The following is an 18,842-nucleotide window of genomic DNA, read 5'->3' on the forward strand; positions in this document are numbered from 1 at the left end:
CTCCATAACACTCTCATGCCATCTATCTTACTCATGGTCCCAAAACCTAAGTTGCGTGGCGGTGATTCTCGTAAGAGAAAGCCAAGAGTGATGACTTTTTTGCAAAAAGTGCAGTTGTTAAAATAGGCTTGTGAGAGGGCTGCATCTGTTGGAAGGTATGGTGCAAATTAATTTCAACAAACATACAAGGTACTATGGTGTGAATGAAATGACTGAGAATTATTTATTTACCATTTATGTCTTTTTGGGGACGTTATTTTGTGCATAATGTAACACATACTCAACAAGCTCACGCACAACGCAAATGTTCACACACATTGCCGCGATGTGGAGGACATCAGTCCTATGGGCGCCAAGATGGCGAATCATTAACGTTCAAATGACTGCGACGTACCCAGACAGACCATCACGCCAAACTCGGGCGTTGAATGGTTCATGACGATATAGATGAATGGGGAGTGAGGCTCGAAGAATCAACGTTGGGAGCGAGCACTGGGCGTGAGTGCACGGTATTGGAGAAGGGTGTTTATTTGTTGAGGTGAAATGAAAAAATAAAGAGTCTAAGCACACACACACACAAGAAATGGAGAGCAACTCAGCATCCTTATTACAAATAACAAGGAGGGAAATCGTGAGGAATTAAACAAAGAGGGAGGGGGTGATCATTTCGAACCCAGGAATGCAACCCTATTTGTCCCGAAAAGTATTTTCTACTCGTCGAACACCGTTTTGTCGAACACAGCATTTTCCAGGAACGTAAACCCGAGCGTTCGGCGAGGTGTTACTGTACTTCTGTAGCAAAAGTCAGCTAATTGTGAGCTGGGGCTAATTTTGGATAAACAACACTGAAGTGCACGGAGGTCAAATCAGAGTGCATTTTCTGCAGCCCTTTGCCAATACACTGGCAAATGAAGTACTCCCCATGCTATGACACAGTCATGGGGGTTGTCTGCCCATACTTCAGCAAGCTGGACAGTGCAAATTAGTGAAATAGGAGAGGGGAGGGGCAAGAAAAGTTGCGATATCGTTCATCACTTTGTTAGCCGTGGCCAGGAATCAAACACAGGTCAGGAGTTTCATAGTGCGGTGCGCTATCCAGCACACCACTACCCCTCTCCTGTGTGCATTAAGTTTGCATGCATCGATACAATTTTTTTTAAGTGCATGACACATGCATTGAATCACGCATACATTTTTAAAATATATATATATTTTTTACATGTGTATATATAATTTGTCCACGTAAACCCTGCCAGCCACTGGAGCTTCGAAATTCATTACAATCGTAAAAGAGAAATTCTTCTTGAATAAAATTGCAGGCCTCATTTGTGAAAATGTATTAAATTGCCAGGGGAACAAACCATTGTATGCACAGTGTTGAGGGCATGGGGAAGTTGGAGTTATCACATGTTTACAGTCCGGCAACGGAGAAGAACTGGTGGAATTTGCTTTGTGAACTGTGAGCACACAACTGATCATATTTAGAGAGCAGGGCTATAAGAACTTCTAGATATTGCAATTCCAGGTCACGTACAATGCTTAAGAACTTGCATGATTTAACTTGGGCTTGTGTGTGGTTAACAGGATAAACATGTGTAGTAGGTTCCAGGAGATTTGGACGACGTAGTTGGAGGCACACTTATTTATTAACCACAATGTACATAACAGGCCGAGATGTACAACACTCGAAGGGGTATCGGCCCCTTCACCCGTCTAACAGGGAGATCACACAATCTATGTTACGGCTAGCCTACTCCTAGGTCCTTCACTACAGGGCTAGGGGAGGCTAGCTAACCCAGCTCTGGTTAAGCTGGGATTACGGCACCCTGAGTCCCTAGACCGGCTCTTACAAGAGCATCGGCTCTGGGCTCTTGGGGTCACGCCACTGGCTTGCCCTGGTCGGTCCTGAGAAGGACAGCAATCCAGGGGAGTCCCAGGGCCTATCTAGCCGGTCTTCTTGCTTCGCTGGTTAAGGCTGAACACTGAACCCCGAGCCCTCCGGCTCACCGCCTTATATAGCAACTCCCCCACTGAGGGGTGGAGCCGTGGGGGATCCCAGCGCCGTGTTAGCCCCCCAGGCTAAACGGTGCGGACGTGGATGTAAGCACCTCTCGGCGTACGGGCATAACCACGCCCAGTGTGTTTGTTTGCCCTCCGTAACACCTCTACACATGTATTAAATTGCCAGGGGAACATTATTGTCACCTACTATGCTAATTGTTCTCAAAATAAAGCCATGGATACGGTGGACATAGTAGGGAATTTGGATAATCAAAATATATAATTTCCATGTGAGAGAGGCGAAATATTCAGATGATGGAAGCATGTGAACTAGGACCGTGAAGATACTTGGTATGAAAATAATACCCGAAAAAAGGTGAAACGTGAGGTCACAAGGACACGCGTCTTTAAATAACATCACTCGATCAGAACATTCACCAAGGCAAACCTTGGGTCACACCGGGTTTCCGAGGAAGTGGGGCAATGAAGATTTAGATCTGTAAGTCTCAAATAGTGAGAAAAGTCTTCAATTCTATAGGCAAAGCCAAACACACCAACCCAGAAAAGGGATAAGACCCTAGTCGGACTGATACCGGAAATATTATTAGGCCTCACTTTTCCAGGCAAAGGGCCACATCACACCACAAGTAAAAACTTATTTTGGGAAAAAAATAGCAGAAAGATGACAGGAATGGGAACCTGCCCTCACTATGCAATCAAACACAGGTTCCAAATGCACGATAGTGGGTTCCGGTGTTAAAGCTGTGTTCTTTTGAGTATGAGAATACAACTGCAACTAGTTCCAGATGGAAATAATTGAAGACACCACTTTTTCCCACCAAATACAACCCAAGTATGCTTATGGATAAACATATGACTGTGGTGGAAGGACACAAGAAGATTAAAATAAATGTTACAATTTGAATGGAATGCATATAACTGATTTAACACAGATAATTCAATGCATGTATCGATTTTAGTCAATGAACCGAGATCTCCTCCACTGATGCTTTTCTCCATTTCTTAAGAATTATGTTGGTGGGAGTGACTTAATGACATCACTCCATACGAAAGGGGATGAAAACATCAACTGTCACCACATATGAAACACACCGCACCATGATGCATCTTGACTGACTCGCATGGCACCCATTTGGGTGAAAGTATACAAAGTGAAACTAGGCTTTTGATACTTACTCCGAGTGAGCTAATCTAACGTCTGCCCATCTTTCACTGCTCGCTAACGATGCGCGAAACACATTTCCCAGGTGTGCCGTTCCACGCAACCATCTTGTGCTCACGTCGCCCGTACTGCTATCTCCCCTGTACTTCCTCCGGCACCTGTGCACCTGCAATGAGGCCGTATCGATCGGTACAGCTGATTAAATGAGCTCTCACTCACCGTTACGTGATCCGTGCGTGCCAGCTTTTGTCCGATGAGAGCCGCATTCCCTCCCACGTAATGCTGCGAACGGCACAAACACAGCCGCACTACGTCAGCAGCTATGTAGTGCAGTCACAAAAACAAGATCCACCGTATAGCCTTAACAGACTGTTGGGGAAAGTCCTGTTAGTAAGCATCTATGAAGGCCGGCACTGTACACGAGGGGGTGGGTGGCCAACATCATGCCTGACTACCTTTGTCTCCCAAGTGGCGATGTTTACACACCGCACCAGGTACTCATTTTGAGGTTGAGTCGACCTAGGGTAGGCCCAGGACCGGTTCAAATAATCGTCACTGATGGTGGCCATGAGCGAGAATCAAACTTGGGTCGCCGGGTTTGTTGAGCAGCGTGCTAACCACTGCACCACAGTCATAGCGCACACACACACACACAATGTTATTGCATTCCAGCGAATTTCCTTTCAAGTACATATCATTTTGCAACAATGGTTTTGGTGTCGAGGCACAGGGAAAATTGGTAGCCACTTAGAGGACCCCTACAAACAAGCACAGCATCAACCCATGCCAAGCCACGTCCCAAGTGGAGATAACAAAAAAATGGGATTTCTTCACGTATGCATCTATTCAGAATTAGATTGAATTTATTACAGCAGGAGGGGCCCAATGAGCTGTGAGGCTCCATTTCATGGGTGTCCTGCAACAGGACAGATGTTATATGGTATAGATGTTATATCGTACAGATGTTAGTTACACAAGCATGATGAAATAGGTCGCGATACAAAAAAGAAAGTATCGGAACGTGACTGAATTGTTTAACGAACAAAAATAAAGGAACGGAATGAGTGTAATTTAACAAAGAAAACACATTCAGTCACGAGGAAACCCTGAGTACGATACACACAGACGCAGGCTAACGTTCCTCTGCCCATTATTTATTGTGGCCGCATCTATGAAGGAACTTGAGTTTCAGGAGTGAACGAAGGTTTCTCATGGTTGGTCAATGATTCCATTCCAAAATCTAATGCGACAGCAGGAGATTTTGATTTTTAATATTTATTTACGATTTGCACCATCATTGTCTTGTCACGAGATGAAATTTCCTTTCAGAACTTTGCAGCTAGCAGTGCATCACCCTATGTCACAGAATGACCTCAGCAGATAATGTAACCTAACTACTTCTGAGGTAGCAGCATTAAGTAGCTGCATACAAAACACTCTCATTCAGTTATACAGATGAGCGTTTCATTTAATGTTTATCAATACAGGCATTTTTTTTAACCAGACTGAGACAATCAAATTCTCCATGAGATCCTATTTCACCTTCAGTTGGTCATCTATCGGTCAATCCTGAAGTCTCAGTGGTGCTGGCTCACTGCTGTTACAATGAGATGATCCCTCGAGGGACTGGCCTCCTATGCATTTCTTAAAGTTGCAGAGGAGCTTACTAACATATTCCTGCGGAGGGAGCTGGTAGGAACGTTGGGTTGCTCGGTCAATGGCCAGGGTCAACGGCGGCGTGGTGTATTCTGCAAATATGCCCAACTGTGAGGGCGGGCACAAGCCGGCGTGAGTAGGTTAAACGTTGAGTTTTATAAGGGCACCACGGGGTGACCAGCCCCTCCCCACCCAGCCCCACCCCTCCCACCCCCCACCCAGCCCCACCCTCCCCACCCAGCCCCTCCCTCCCCACCCAGCCCCTCCCTGCACGACAGACACAATAATCCCCTGTGGGCTGGTGTAGCCAGGAAGTTCCTACCAGTAATTGGATCATTGGCTAATCGGAAAATTTGTAGTGATATAATGATGAATAAATAAATATCTCTTAATAAGCTCACATTAAATGCATCAAATCACGTAACAATTGAATGTTGACTTAAAGCTTTCCGTGACTGCAGGAATTAATTTTCTTTGGGTCTTTCGGTAAAGTCACGTAGATAGGTTCAATAAGGACATTTTTGTTATTTTCTTTGACCCTATCTACGTGACTTTACTGAAAGACCCAAAGAATATAACAATTGATATTTATCAATTCAAATAGGTTGCATAGGACATATCCGTGTGGCATATATGAGCTCAAGGACCGATATTAAGCGATGAATCGATGCGTCATTATACCTTTACCAACTACCGCGACATTGAACAACCGACTGGTATTGAGGGTTGCAACAAATCACAACCCTGAATGGTAACAACTACAGTATTTTGTTTGCATTATGAGACCTCCTTTGCTAGTAGCAAGATATGGTGTACACCATGTGAGACTGGGCTCTAAGAAAAGCTGTCTCGGGTGTGGACCAATCAATTTCAAGGACAGTGCATACATTATCAGAGTTGTCTTTTTGTTTGCATTTTGACCGGCAAGTGTTGTGGTTAATGCAAACATGACTCCTTGTATAAAGGTGTCAGTTTTGTTGCCAGATAGAAGGGTAAAAACCTATTACTACAGTACTTTGCTTGACACTTTTTCATTGCCTTTCCTGCAGTGTTTTGCTTCACAGGTTTATTATATCACACGCTTCGGTTCGTGTATCTCAGTTGATTCCAAGTTGGTGCTAAACATTGAGGACTGACTAACCATATTTAAGGCGAGCAACTGGCAACCCAGGTTCTATTGAGCCAATATGACTGGATGACAGATGCAATCGATAACGTTATGCTTGGTGAGTGAGCTGCAATGCAACATAAACACCTTGAGGCATTGGGACGAATTGATGTCATTTGTCTATTTAAAAATTTCATTCCACAACCCAGAAACTAGTTTTTTTTTAAGATTACAGTGTTTTTTTTTTATTAAACCGTGATTTGTGCCAAGCGGTAGTGTCTTGCGAGGTTCCTCATGGTAACAGGGCCAGATTTCTTAACGGAGTAAAAACACTAATTTCATTAATTGGATTTGCATAGGTTCGCCTGTTAATCATCTCTTTCCTGCCGTCTTGGCAGCTCTCCCGACTGCTCTACTGCCGACATGTGTTCTGTATTAAGCGCATTTAATGCACGATAGGCAGAAGATGGAGGAACACGCTTTTGGATGCATTCAAATCAGGACGGTTCTACACTGACACCGAGGTCTTTAAAAAATCGAGTGAATTTACAAATCACTGTGGGGATTTATCGTATAATCAGTTGTAAACAAGGAAAGTATTTAATAACTGGTACAGGAATTTCTTTGTGGGATCAAAGCATCAGCATTAATATGAGGAAGACGTCAATTTCATTTTTTGGAATAACATTTTCATTACACATGTACATAGTATAATTGCATTTGTATTTACTATTTATAGAAATGCTTGTGCATATTATGTGTACACACATGATTGCCTTCTGAAATCGAATCCCTATTCTGGTAATTGAGTAAGAGTCATTGAACAGTGGTGACTTCAGAGGCTCTGGTCTAAGGTCCAACTACGAATACACAGAGGAGTCTCTTCGATGTGAATGGCACCCACAACAGGCCAGTGAGACACTGAGTAATCATAGTATTACCACTGGCATGAGTTTCCAGCAGCCAAAGGTACCCAAGCTTCCTATCAGTCAAGAGCCACTACTCCATGACCTGAGCTCAATCAACATTTTCCCTGCCAGCTCAGAGGCTGTCTGGATTAACGAGATCTGGGCAGTCCACTCTGGTATGAAGATTGCTGTAAAATGTGAAATTAGCTTAGGCACCAGTAATGGTTGGCAATGATTGATGAAATGAAGACAAAATAAATATAAATGACAACGACATTTAAAGAGGAAAGCCAGAATAAGGATAGAACACTGACATGTGTGAACCCTTTACTAAACAGATAGTGATTTAAATGGTATACAGATCTGTAGACATGGAATGCAACTTCAGATCATGAGTTAGTTGTTGCAGAAGAGTGAGACTGAAGCAAGGCAACGTTTAAGATTGCAAAAGTGTGAAGTGTTACAAATATGCATTGGGAACATATTTTTAGTTCTTGCAACCATTAATGAAGATATCCAATCAGAACAATAACCACTTTGGAAAGGAAAAATCAAATGCGGTTGAGATCACGATGCGAGTTGCTAGGAACAACCGTGTTCAAACTAGATATGCACTTTAAATGAGCAATGCTTGGGATAAGAGCAGAAGAGGCAGTAGGCTAAGTAAGATCAGTGTCATGAAATTAGAGAGAATCTTGGCTTAAAACAGGATTGCTAATGGGCAGGAGCGGATGGAGAAAATGTAAGATGCTAAAAGACATCAGAAATGTATTCTCTGTATTTAACAGGCTTATTGTGTAGATATTCTCTAACCTGTTAGGAATTTCAGTGGCACATGACATTACGAGGAGGAAGTCTTAAAGGCATAACAGAGCTGGTGAGGCAGCTTTGGAACAGAGGAACCACAATATTTTGCAGAATCAATGAGAGCCATCAGGCAGTAGGTGAAAAGTCATTTACAAAGGAAGAGATACTTAAAGCATGTCTAGAGAGGATCAAAAGACCAGTGAAACAACTAAGATATTAGTAAGTCAACAAGTATGCTTGGCATTCCTACCAACATTTCAAAGGAAGGTGCTGACAGTTGCAGGAAGAAAGGGATTATGTAATCAAAGCTGCAAGAGGGAAGTTAGCACGGAATGACACAGTGAGAGAGGTACAAAAAGAGACGCATGTACGTTAAACTTCTTTCGCACCGTACCTAGCTAACCGTGCTAATCGCAGGTGCGGGGGAAAGACAGCAGACGGAGTGAGACAAAGAGACATAGACACAGAGAAGTAAAAACAGACAAGAGGGAGGGAGTCAGACAAAAGGAGAAACAGTAAAAGAGAAAGAGACAAAGGGAGAAAGAGACACACACACAGAGGATAGGGAGATACAGAGGGAAACAGGGACAACGACAGAGCAAGAGACTGGGGGAAGAAAGAGACACTTACCAAATTACTGAAAAGAAAAAAATACATGAAGCTGGCTGAACACAAACAATTAGTACAAGCAACAGAGGTCAATGAAGAGCTGGGCCACTGACCTGCGCTGCCGGGTAAGCCGAAGCTGCCTGTGCAATCTGCTCAAAGGCCTTGCCATCGCTGAAGAAACGCTCGGCGGCTGCTCCTCGGCCCATGAAGTGCGTGAAGGCGTCGCGCAAGTCCGACGGCGACGCCAGGACATCGTGGTCCCGTCCACGTGCGGGAGAGAGGCCCAGCGTCTCCATGAGCGCCACGCCCGACAGAACCACGTCCACGCACACGTTCACGCTGGACGCACACCGCCACAAGAGGACATCAGGCGCGCACGGGGTGCATGCACAGTGACAATACATATGTATGTATGTTGTACTTCCTTCGCCACTGGACGTAGCCAACCGTGCTAATCGAAGGTACGGGGGAAGGACAACAAACTAAACACAAAAAGCAGTTCTAAAGAAGTGGGTTTTCAATCGACATTTAAAAGTGCAAAGCTCCAGTGGCTTCCTAATATCGGAAGAAAGAGCGTTCCAGACGGCCGCAAAAAGTGCATCTAAAAGTGTGCAATGCAGTGTGACAGGTAAATGAATTTACAAGGTTAACCATGCGATTGAGGTGGCTGAGTAGGTAAGGGTCAGATCACTGTGCTGACAATGCTGAGATAGAATGAGGGATCCAGGTCGCTTTTGCAAAAGAGGCAAGGTTTCACATGTCCCAATTGATAAATTTGAGCTCCTGGTTAAATAAAGGAAATAGACCAATAAACTAAAGCTCAAAACAGGTTTTGAAGTGTAGAAAGTTGATGGTTTCAGCCGGTCACCAATGACTGCACAAAAACCCCCCACAATATTACCTGTGTTTGTTTTTCCTTAATTTGATTAGATTCTCCGAATTTTCAATAGTGGCTTTATTATCAATAAAAGAACATTTCTCCGTAGCATATCAGTTCCAAAAAGTGCACTCCCTTCTGTGTGGATGAAAATCAGAAGGCATTTAAGAAGCAGTTCTACCATATCTCGTTGGGGGCATAGAGCTGGTGATGGGAATTTCACAAGTCCATGGTAGGGGGCCAGTCTTACCATCAAATTATCATTCTCAAAGTTGTACAATACTGACCAACATAGTACTAATTGCATACCTATTGCTTCTTTTGTATATAGCAATTATGTCACCCTCAATAGCTGCATAAGGAACACATCAAATTTCAGAACACGTGGCCAAACGTGACACAACCAAGTTTGTTCAACGCTAATCCAATAATTACCGTTACAAAACGTCAAAGAATCTGTAAAAAAAATTTGCGTACCAAAACTACCCCACTGACCTAGTACTCATCAACTCACCTTCTAACAATAACTTCCCACTCACAGGACTATCCACTTCCTCTACATACCAACCCATGTACCGATATATAACACGTACCTGCCACTGCACAAGTTTGTTTAGAGTTGTGCTTTTTATGGCAGCCAAGCCGCTCCATCGCACAAGAGCTGCTGAATTCCCACAGTGACACGAGTGCATGAACAAATGATGAAATTCGTGAATGCTTAATTTCTAACAGAAGTGCAAAGCCCTCTAACCTGAGATTCCAAATGTAATTGATGCCACATGGGAAGGTTACTGCACTATCACAATATTTATTCTATTTGTCTCATCAATGCTCCTTGTCCACTTAGAATGTATACTTCACTATGTAATACGATTTTTGTTCCTGGGTAGTAAGTGTTATTTTCTAAATGCTTATGCCTCCAAAAGTATAGAAAATGGCTATTATTCCCCCACAAACTTTGCTTTCGTGGCCAGGACTTTACGTGAAGGAATAACACAAATGCACACGTTTTCTCATTTTAAATAGGTACATTTCGAAATAGCACTGTCCTAGTCACAAAAGCAAAGTTTGTGGGGAATAATAGCCATTTTATCTACGTTTGAGGCATAAACAATTAGGAAATAACGCTTACTCCCCAGCAACAAAACATAAATTTGTTACACAGCGTTATTAATGGAGTGGATTATTAACTTTGCTTTTGTGTCCTGGTCACAAAAGCAAAGTTTGTGGGGAATAATATCCACTTTCTGTACTTTTGAGGCATAAACAATTGGAAAATAACACAGAGTACCTAGGAACAATTTTTTAAATATGTTTTTGTTACACAGTGTTTATTATTACCACTATGCGCTTGGATGGTAGTTCAGCAAGATAATACGTCAAGAATATATTGAGTTATCATGACATTTACAGGCACAACAATGACATTTGTTCATCCCAAAAAGCTTTCTAGGGCCTCAACTGTTTCGCATGAAGGTCCTGCATGGGGATGTTTGATCAGTTCCATTAATAAGTGCTGTGTACGTCGAAGGAAACCAGCATGAGTGGAGAACATCCGCGCGTACAAAGAGCTAACACTAAAAGCTCGATAAAGATGGATTCAATCCACTTGTTGAACTACCATGTCCTAGCCACCTCACAGCGCAGCATGTTTGCAAGTTTCACAGATCTGGATGATCCACCAACACCTCGCTTCCAAAGCGTCCGACATCACAGGAGTGCACCACCATACCTGGAAAACTGTACAGCCACATTGGTAAGTAAACATATGTATTTAAAACTTAGTTCGCACTGTATGTAGCCAACCGTGCTAATCGGAGGTATGGGGGAAGGATAATTAAACACAAAAAGCACTGCTAAGAAAATGAAATTTTAATCTAAATTTAAAAGTGCTTAGCTCCAGTGGCTTCCTAATATTAGAAAGAGCGTTCAAGACAACAGCAGAAGTGTATCTGAAAGCACGCGATGCGATAACCAATATGCGTCTTGCACTGTGCGAAACAGCAAAAAAAACGTAGAATTAATTTAAATGGCAGGAAGAGGCCAACAACGAGCACGAGACTTCAGACATTTTCACGACATTGAACGCGAACCCATTAGCCAGCAATCAATCATCTTAATAATGTATAGGCCACACCTGACACTGGCATGTAATAAAATATAACTTGAATCATTAAATTAAAAAAGAGGTATCCAAATGTGTGTTAATCCCCAGGGCAGTGGGACAATAAATGACTCACTCGTGTGTAAATCAGATTGACGAAAGTTCATGGGGAAAGGAGTGGTTCAGTGGCTCGTTGACTGAGCGATGAATAAATACAGCGACCGAGTTCAATTACATGGCCGTGGTTAACATTGGTGGTGAGTGGTATACGAACTAGTTCTGGGCTTCCCCTACTTCACCAGCCGACAATAATCAGCATGGTGAAGTATGGTATGGCAACTTCGTGACTGATACGAGGTGGGGGGGGGTGGCTTTATTTCAGGATTGAATTGACAAAGTACTGACGATTGCTTACTACGTAACATAGCATACATTACATACAGTCCTCCAAAGCAAATGAAAATAATTGTGATGTGATGCATTGTCAACTATATGGAATATCTTTATTCAGATAGCTTCCTTCGGTTGCACGGTTACAAGCTCTTTCCATTATGTGGTTAAAATGCACGACTCAAAAGCGATCGCACGACATCACTGCGAAAGAATGCACCGCATGGAAAGTTTCAGATAGAGTGAATGGCAAAGCATTCATTTTTACAGATGTTAGCATTTAACATGTTGCTTCACGTTCCTACGCATGAAATGTCCTATGGGCTACTTCGCAAAGCTAGACTGACCTATAAACTCACCAAATGTCAAACCGATAATTGTATAATCATAACTATCAGTTGGATTGCTGGGGATCCCTATTTGCTCAGCTTGATTGAAGGCAGCAGAGAAATCTTCATGATTTCTGCAGCCTCGAGCCCACTCATTTGTTGTATGAATGTTTGAAGGATTGACCATGATTACACAAAGACCTTCAGCCTGAGGTGGCCAGGTTGCTTACAGGTTAGAGTACTGATCTTGCACTGCTGAGAGATCCTGGGATGAAATTTGGACAGACAACAGTGTTTAAACTTGGTTCTTAAATAGTCTCAGCCTGGACACCATGACTGCACAAAAGAAACCCATACAAATCAATGTGTTTTTTTTTCATTTAATTTGGCTTATTCCATCTCCAAGACTCTGGTTTGATTGACAAGTGATGAACGACATGGTGTGCATCTACCGTGGATAGGGGTCTATTGAAGTAATACTTTTTTTTTTACCAAGTAAGGCCCATTGAGCTATATACCTGTTTTTCAGAAGTTATCTGGCCACAAATGATAGTGCTACGAAGTGGCTTATGATGTCGAAATTTACTGCAGCCAAATGCTCTAAATGCATTGTTCTGGAACGTAATTTTCTGGAGTAATTTTCTGATACAGGCTTGTGCACACACTACTAGCTATACAGTCACAAATGGAAAGTCACTTGTTTCATGAGATGAAAATAAACACAAAATATTTTTTTAAAGACTTGTAATGCAACAAAACCAATAACAGATACAACTAAAGATTGTTGTCAGCACGTGTATAAAAGTGAGTCAACCCAAGTTATACTGGAGAAAAGTTGGGAGTTTCAAACTTGAGCTGTGTGAGATATGAGGCGATATGGTCTGTACGACAGTGGAGCCAATGGATGCAGTACACATTTCGACCATACCAACAAGACAGGATAAGGTCACTAAATGGGCTAAGAATATTAAAGCATCTTGCATCACAACTTATCTCAAGAATGCCAATGTCCTGCTGCCATCTAGCCAAGGGGACTTCCAGAGGCAGCCGTCCCTGTGTGGCACAAGGGGTATGGAGTAATAGCTTATATAAATGTGTATTGGTAAGTTTGGGGTGAATTTCATTCACCGTCGATTCTGATCGCTTTGAATACAGACGGGAGCAAAAGATGGATGTGGTGTATTATAAACCAAAATGAAAATTCTCCACAAATGTTGCAGTTGTCAAATACTTGAATAAAACAGCACCTTTTTTTCATACGTTGGGGAAAATGCTATTGAGAATCTATTAAGGTCAGAATGAAACAAGACTGTTGTTGGGGAGCATTAACGCCTGGCCATCGATGTATGCTCAGTGCTGAACATTTAAAAATGTTTTAGTCAGTTGGTTGGCTGCAGGCCCTGAGTAATTGCATCAGCCAAATTGGCATGTGCATTTAAACTACCACAAGGGAACCGGATGTAGAAACTATCTGAACAGATATTCCGCTGCCGATGATGCGCACCCATATGCGATGGAGTGGAACGCCTCTTGTGTGACCTCTCTTTGGTAAATGCATTTATACGCGGCGATTTCCTGTCTTTCAGGGTTATGACACACGCCGTGTTTAAGACATTACGTTTGGGATGTATAAGACATGGAAAGGCATCAAGAACACTCAACCACACACACGTCTGGCTGCGTGAGGCACTTTCACTGTAGAATTTTCAATATCAAGATAGAAATCTTCTTCACGTCTAATTTCAACCTCATACACATTATTACCAGTTTCCGTTCAGATGTGTGTAAGCAATATGGTAAGTTTTGTTGCATTTGATGAAGGGGATATTTAAATGATGGAAAACTATTATTGTTTCAAGTTCTTTGGTCACCCATCGTCTCTTAGCCAAGGCTAAGTATTGATGGGGGCTCTCCCTCAGCAAATGGGCCCCGACAACAGAAGGTTTTGCTCAGGGGCAAGACCACCCATGGTGGAAGGCAGGGCCAGAGGGCAGTGACCTCCTCTATGTGCATGAGGCAGTGACCTAATGAACCCAATCACTCATGCAAACTCTACTGAAATGGACATCTGGGGAAGTCCTATTGCATATTCGGTATCCAAAAATAAATTGCATCGATTCATCTACTAAAATGCATTCTCTCTTTCACGATACAGTCTGGGAATCAAGCGAGTGAGCATCAATTAATTAAGATGTATACAATTAAACGAAAATGATAATAGTAATTCTAAATTAAGGTCAATGAAATAAACACTTTGTAAACAAGACAAAAAACAACAAACAGACAGTAAAAATGTGATTTTAAAAACCCTTTGATTTTTCAATTTAAATAAGACCCTGAATCGTAACAATGCATTGAATCCCAGCAGGGTAAATCATTACACACCCTTGATTTGGTCTGTAAATATAGGATAAAGTTTTCATCCGAGGTTGATATTAGGGGTTAAGTAAGACCGGCATTAAAGAGAAAAGTATGGGATTATGGTCCAAGAACAATTTAGTAGGAACAGTAGGTGTTAATGTTACATTTGAGAATATGATATATCTTTTAAAGTGATATGGGTGTGTGCTAGAATTAGGATTAGGTGTAAAGGGTTCAGATGGCGATAATGTATGGGTAAAGATTGGGGATATAAGTTAGGATTAATATCATGGAATTCTGAATATAAATAAATTTTTAAGACAAAAAAAAGACACGTGAGAATTATGATCCTTACACAAATCTAATGGAACACCTGAGCAACGTTAACCACGCATGGTACGAACAAGGCAGGGTTGAAATACATTTGACAACTTTGCGTTCATAAGGGTTTTTAGACCATAAATCATTACAAAAGTTTATGGATGGCACCTAAAGAGGCTGTTGAAAAATTATGTGGAAAGTGACATATGAGAAAAAAAATGTAACAGGCTCCATCAACCTTCTTGAAATGATTGATATCTCAGAACACATTGGAAAAAAACAGACAATAACTCACTGCACCTGCCATAAATACATCCCGGGGCGACGATTTCTTGGAAAATTCCAATTCCAATTTTCCAAGCATCGCCTAAATGTTTAAGGTTATTTTAATGCACGGTTAAGGCGACACTGAAAATGTGCTGTAAAAAAAAACAAGAGATAAGTTGCCATATTCAAAGCATCACATTCTGCTCTCAGCTATTCGTTCAGTAGTGATGAACACAACACATCTTGTGATTTATTCACGTGTGCCAGGGATTTTCAAACATGGGGATAGCAGCTGTGGGTGGATGCTCTACAACAGCAGGACCACTAGAGTAGATGGTTTCTACAGTCTGTTGCTGCGAAAGCAATGGTTATCTAACAATTTGGCCTCGACGCATTTCAGTGAATAGTCCAGATTCAGGGTCACATTATGGTGAATGGAACTGCCTCGATTGACTGGGGGGCAGGGTTACTTGATTCATGAATCAATTACATATATCTACTGATAAAAAAGACAGGAATTATTATATGAGTGATCTGATACACGTATCAATATACTGGCCAAGGTACAAACTAAGCTTAAAGAAGTTGCACTGACGTTTTCCAAGTAGTTAATATATTTTATCGAACAAAATTATCAATATGTACATTCAGGCACAGCCCCCACAATTGAATACCATGAATGTTGTTCCAACTAATACAGTCACAATACATGAGGAGGTATTAAAAAGTTGTAACAGGAGACCATCTGAACCGCAAGATTTAGGCGAATGTTTCTCCTCCAAGTTGTGGTAGATGCGAGTCATGTTTACTACAAGATCCGACCATGGCCATCCTGCATTGACTTCTGGTTGCCGAAATAATTCATTATTGAGGTCGCATTCATTAAACGTAAAGTGCTTGCCACAAATTAACCAAAATACCTTGCTAATCTCGTCCAGGATGATAAATCATCAAGCGAACTTTGGTCATCCTCACAACAGCGTTTGGCTAGTTATCGAACAGAGGGTCACTGCATCTTATGCTTTCAGATGTGCTTCTGCAGCCATCTGGAACGCTCTTCCTTCTTATATTAGGAAGCCACTGGAGTTATCCACTTTTAAATGTTTTGAAAACTAATTTATTTAGAACTGCTTTTGGTGTTTGGCTTATTGTCCTTCTCTCACACCTCCTATTAGCACGGTTGGCTACGTACGGTGCGAAAGAACTTCAACATATCTACATGCAAACACATGTCAAGCTCTGTGACAAACCAGACAATCGGGAGACGACCATGAAAGAGGTGTCTCTTTCATAAATCAGTTTTTCAATATAAAATGTCAAGGCATCTTGACACAACCTACTGGTTTAGTACAAGCAACTTCTGGATTGGATTTCACATACAATGTCTTATCAGCAGTCAGGATTTCTTGGCAAGGACCCTCTCTGTAAGATATGGGTTTTAGTTCGATGCAAAATTATCAACTGGACATCTGTGAAAAAGAGCTTTAAAGCTCGTCGGATTCCTCCAGTACAATATATATATTGATTCTGATTCTGAATACATAACACGAAATAATCATTTGCGTTATTGTGAAGAAAACAAGCAACATTCTACACAACTCATCAGTCATTAGTTCAGCAGTTTGGTTCAATAACACATTCCTGCGAAGGGAACTGGTAGGAACGTTGGGTTGCTCGGTCAATGGTCAGGGTCAACGGCGGCGTGGTGTATTCCGCAAATATGCCCGACTGTGAGGGCGGGCACAAGCCGGCGTGAGTAGGTTAAACGTTGAGTTTTATACAGGCACCACGGGGTGACCAGCCCCTCCCCACCCAGCTCAACCCCTCCCACCCTCCCCACCCAGCCCCTCCCCATCCAGCCCCTCCCCACCCTCCCCACCCAGCCCCTCCCTGCACGACGGACGGACACAATAATCCCGTGGGCTGGTGTAACCAGGAGGTTCCTACCAGTATGAATTCTGAAGGTGCTTGCTTAACTGCTCCACATAGGTCAAAAGGGGATGTGATAAGTTGATTTTTGGCAAATTCAGTCAGGCAACCGTGGCTCATGCCGGTATACCAGCACTTGTGGAGGGCGAGGGTTGGTGGATCGCACAAATGTTGTGAAACTCCCTTCCCGTGGGTGTCGAGGCACCATATATCTTGGTTTGCCAGAAGGCAGGACAGCAAGTGGACTCATCGGCATCTGCTTCCATATGTACTGAGATAAGCGTGTTGCCCCCTTGCATGTGTGGGTATTCTTCAGGTGTTCCCGATGTCCTCCCACACGTATAAACACTCATTAACTGGCCGAAAACATCTTAAAATAAAAACCCAATGCTGGACCCTCCTGAAAAAGATTCCAATGACCGAGTGTGGTTTCCTTGGATAAATAATTACATTATAATATTAGTCGCATTCTTAATTAAATCAGGGAAAGACTATTTTTACCTCCACTACTCTACAAGCTGAGACATGGGGTTATATGACCAGCACCATGCAGCACTGCCAAACAAGCCTTTGAGGCTTTCCAAGAGTAAATAAAGAACATGATTACGTTGTCTCCCAATTGCTGATGATTACAAACCACACGAGGTACTCATTAAGGCTGAGCAAACCTGGAGAGCCCCAAGAGACCTTCAGACCACACTTGCCACTCATGTGCAAGGACAGGAACCTCTCAGTTCAGCAGTACACAAACCACTGCACCACACTGCCAAAAATCCTCCACTAAACCTCAGACTGAAAGCGAACACCTCTTATGGCAGGTATGGCACATGAGGCGGTGGTGTGCACGTGTTTCCAAAAGTGTTGCTGTGAAAACAACACACCAGTTACTCACTTAAGGCTCTCTCATCGAGACACAGACATACTATTTAGTCTCAGAAACTGATGGAAAAAGTGCTGTTAGTAATCACCTCTTAATGGTGGCAAGGAAAACATCAGCACAAAGTCTATCTCATCGATCTCCCCCTGAGATCATGTTGAAATATCACACGAGGCACTCATCTTAAGCTGGGTCAACATTGGGCAAGGGTGCTACAGCCACTGTCCCTGACTGGTGTGTAGCATAGCCACCGATATAACCCACATTACCAGGACCTTAGTACAGTGTGATAACTACCACTCCTCGGATTCCCAGGATACAAAGATCCTCCGTATAGCCTTAACACTCTTTGGGGCAAGTGCTGTTAGCGAGCACCTATGAAGACCGGCACAGCACATGAGCGGGTGGGTGGCCAGCACCACGCCCGACCGCTTTTGTCTCTCTAGTGACGATGTTTACACACCGCACCAAGTTCTCATTTCAGGCTGAGTCTACCTATGGGAGGCCCAGGACCGGTTCAGATAATCGTCACAGGTGGTGACGCAGGAATCGAACTCGGGTTACCGGTTTCCTAGCGCAGAACGTTTACACTGACGCTCCCAAGATACATATACACTTGCACAAGCATACTTGCATGTACTAATGCATGTGGATAAATACATGTAAAATGTATCCACAAAAACATAGGACCACATACAAATACATATGTACAGCGTAAGCATGCAACACAAAATAAAAAAAACATGGACATAACCACACTGTACATATAAATATACAAACATGGCACCATGCAGGGCCAAAGATTCCGTGTTTCTTGTTGAGTGCTGTTAGCAGCCATTGGCACAATATGCATGCACTACACTCATAATGCTGCATGTACATTCAAATTAAAATCCCTTTACAAGTTAAAGGGACGAGTATTATTAGGAAAATACAGTTGGGGTTAAACTCAGGCCTTCATCACACATCTGGAATTGCTCAAATGAATGCAACTGTTGTCAAAGTCCTCAGTGGTCATCCTATCGAGTGATCCCCACCATAGGAATGTAGAATTTCCACAAATAAAATGAGTGCTTCCCCAGTACTCACTTAAGCATGGAGTCTCCAGGCTATGT

The 18,842-nt window shown here is 42.6% G+C and overlaps 1 protein-coding gene across 2 annotated transcripts in view; it reads right to left on the bottom strand.

Annotated features, from left to right (window-relative positions):
* The window catches only part of ADPGK (ADP dependent glucokinase), a 35,368-nt gene that overhangs the window by 13,143 nt on the left and 3,383 nt on the right, over window positions 1-18,842 (bottom strand). For both annotated transcript variants that reach the window (XM_078884358.1, XM_078884369.1), the window contains exons 3-4: window positions 8,386-8,611; window positions 3,404-3,466 (exon numbers count right to left, since the gene is read on the bottom strand). In XM_078884358.1, coding sequence (XP_078740484.1) covers window positions 3,404-3,466; window positions 8,386-8,611 — 289 coding nt within the window. The remainder of the gene's footprint in view (window positions 1-3,403; window positions 3,467-8,385; window positions 8,612-18,842) is intronic.

The sequence above is a fragment of the Lampetra fluviatilis genome, chromosome 3 (assembly GCF_964198595.1).
Source record: "Lampetra fluviatilis chromosome 3, kcLamFluv1.1, whole genome shotgun sequence".
Classification (NCBI taxonomy): Eukaryota; Metazoa; Chordata; class Hyperoartia; order Petromyzontiformes; family Petromyzontidae; genus Lampetra; species Lampetra fluviatilis.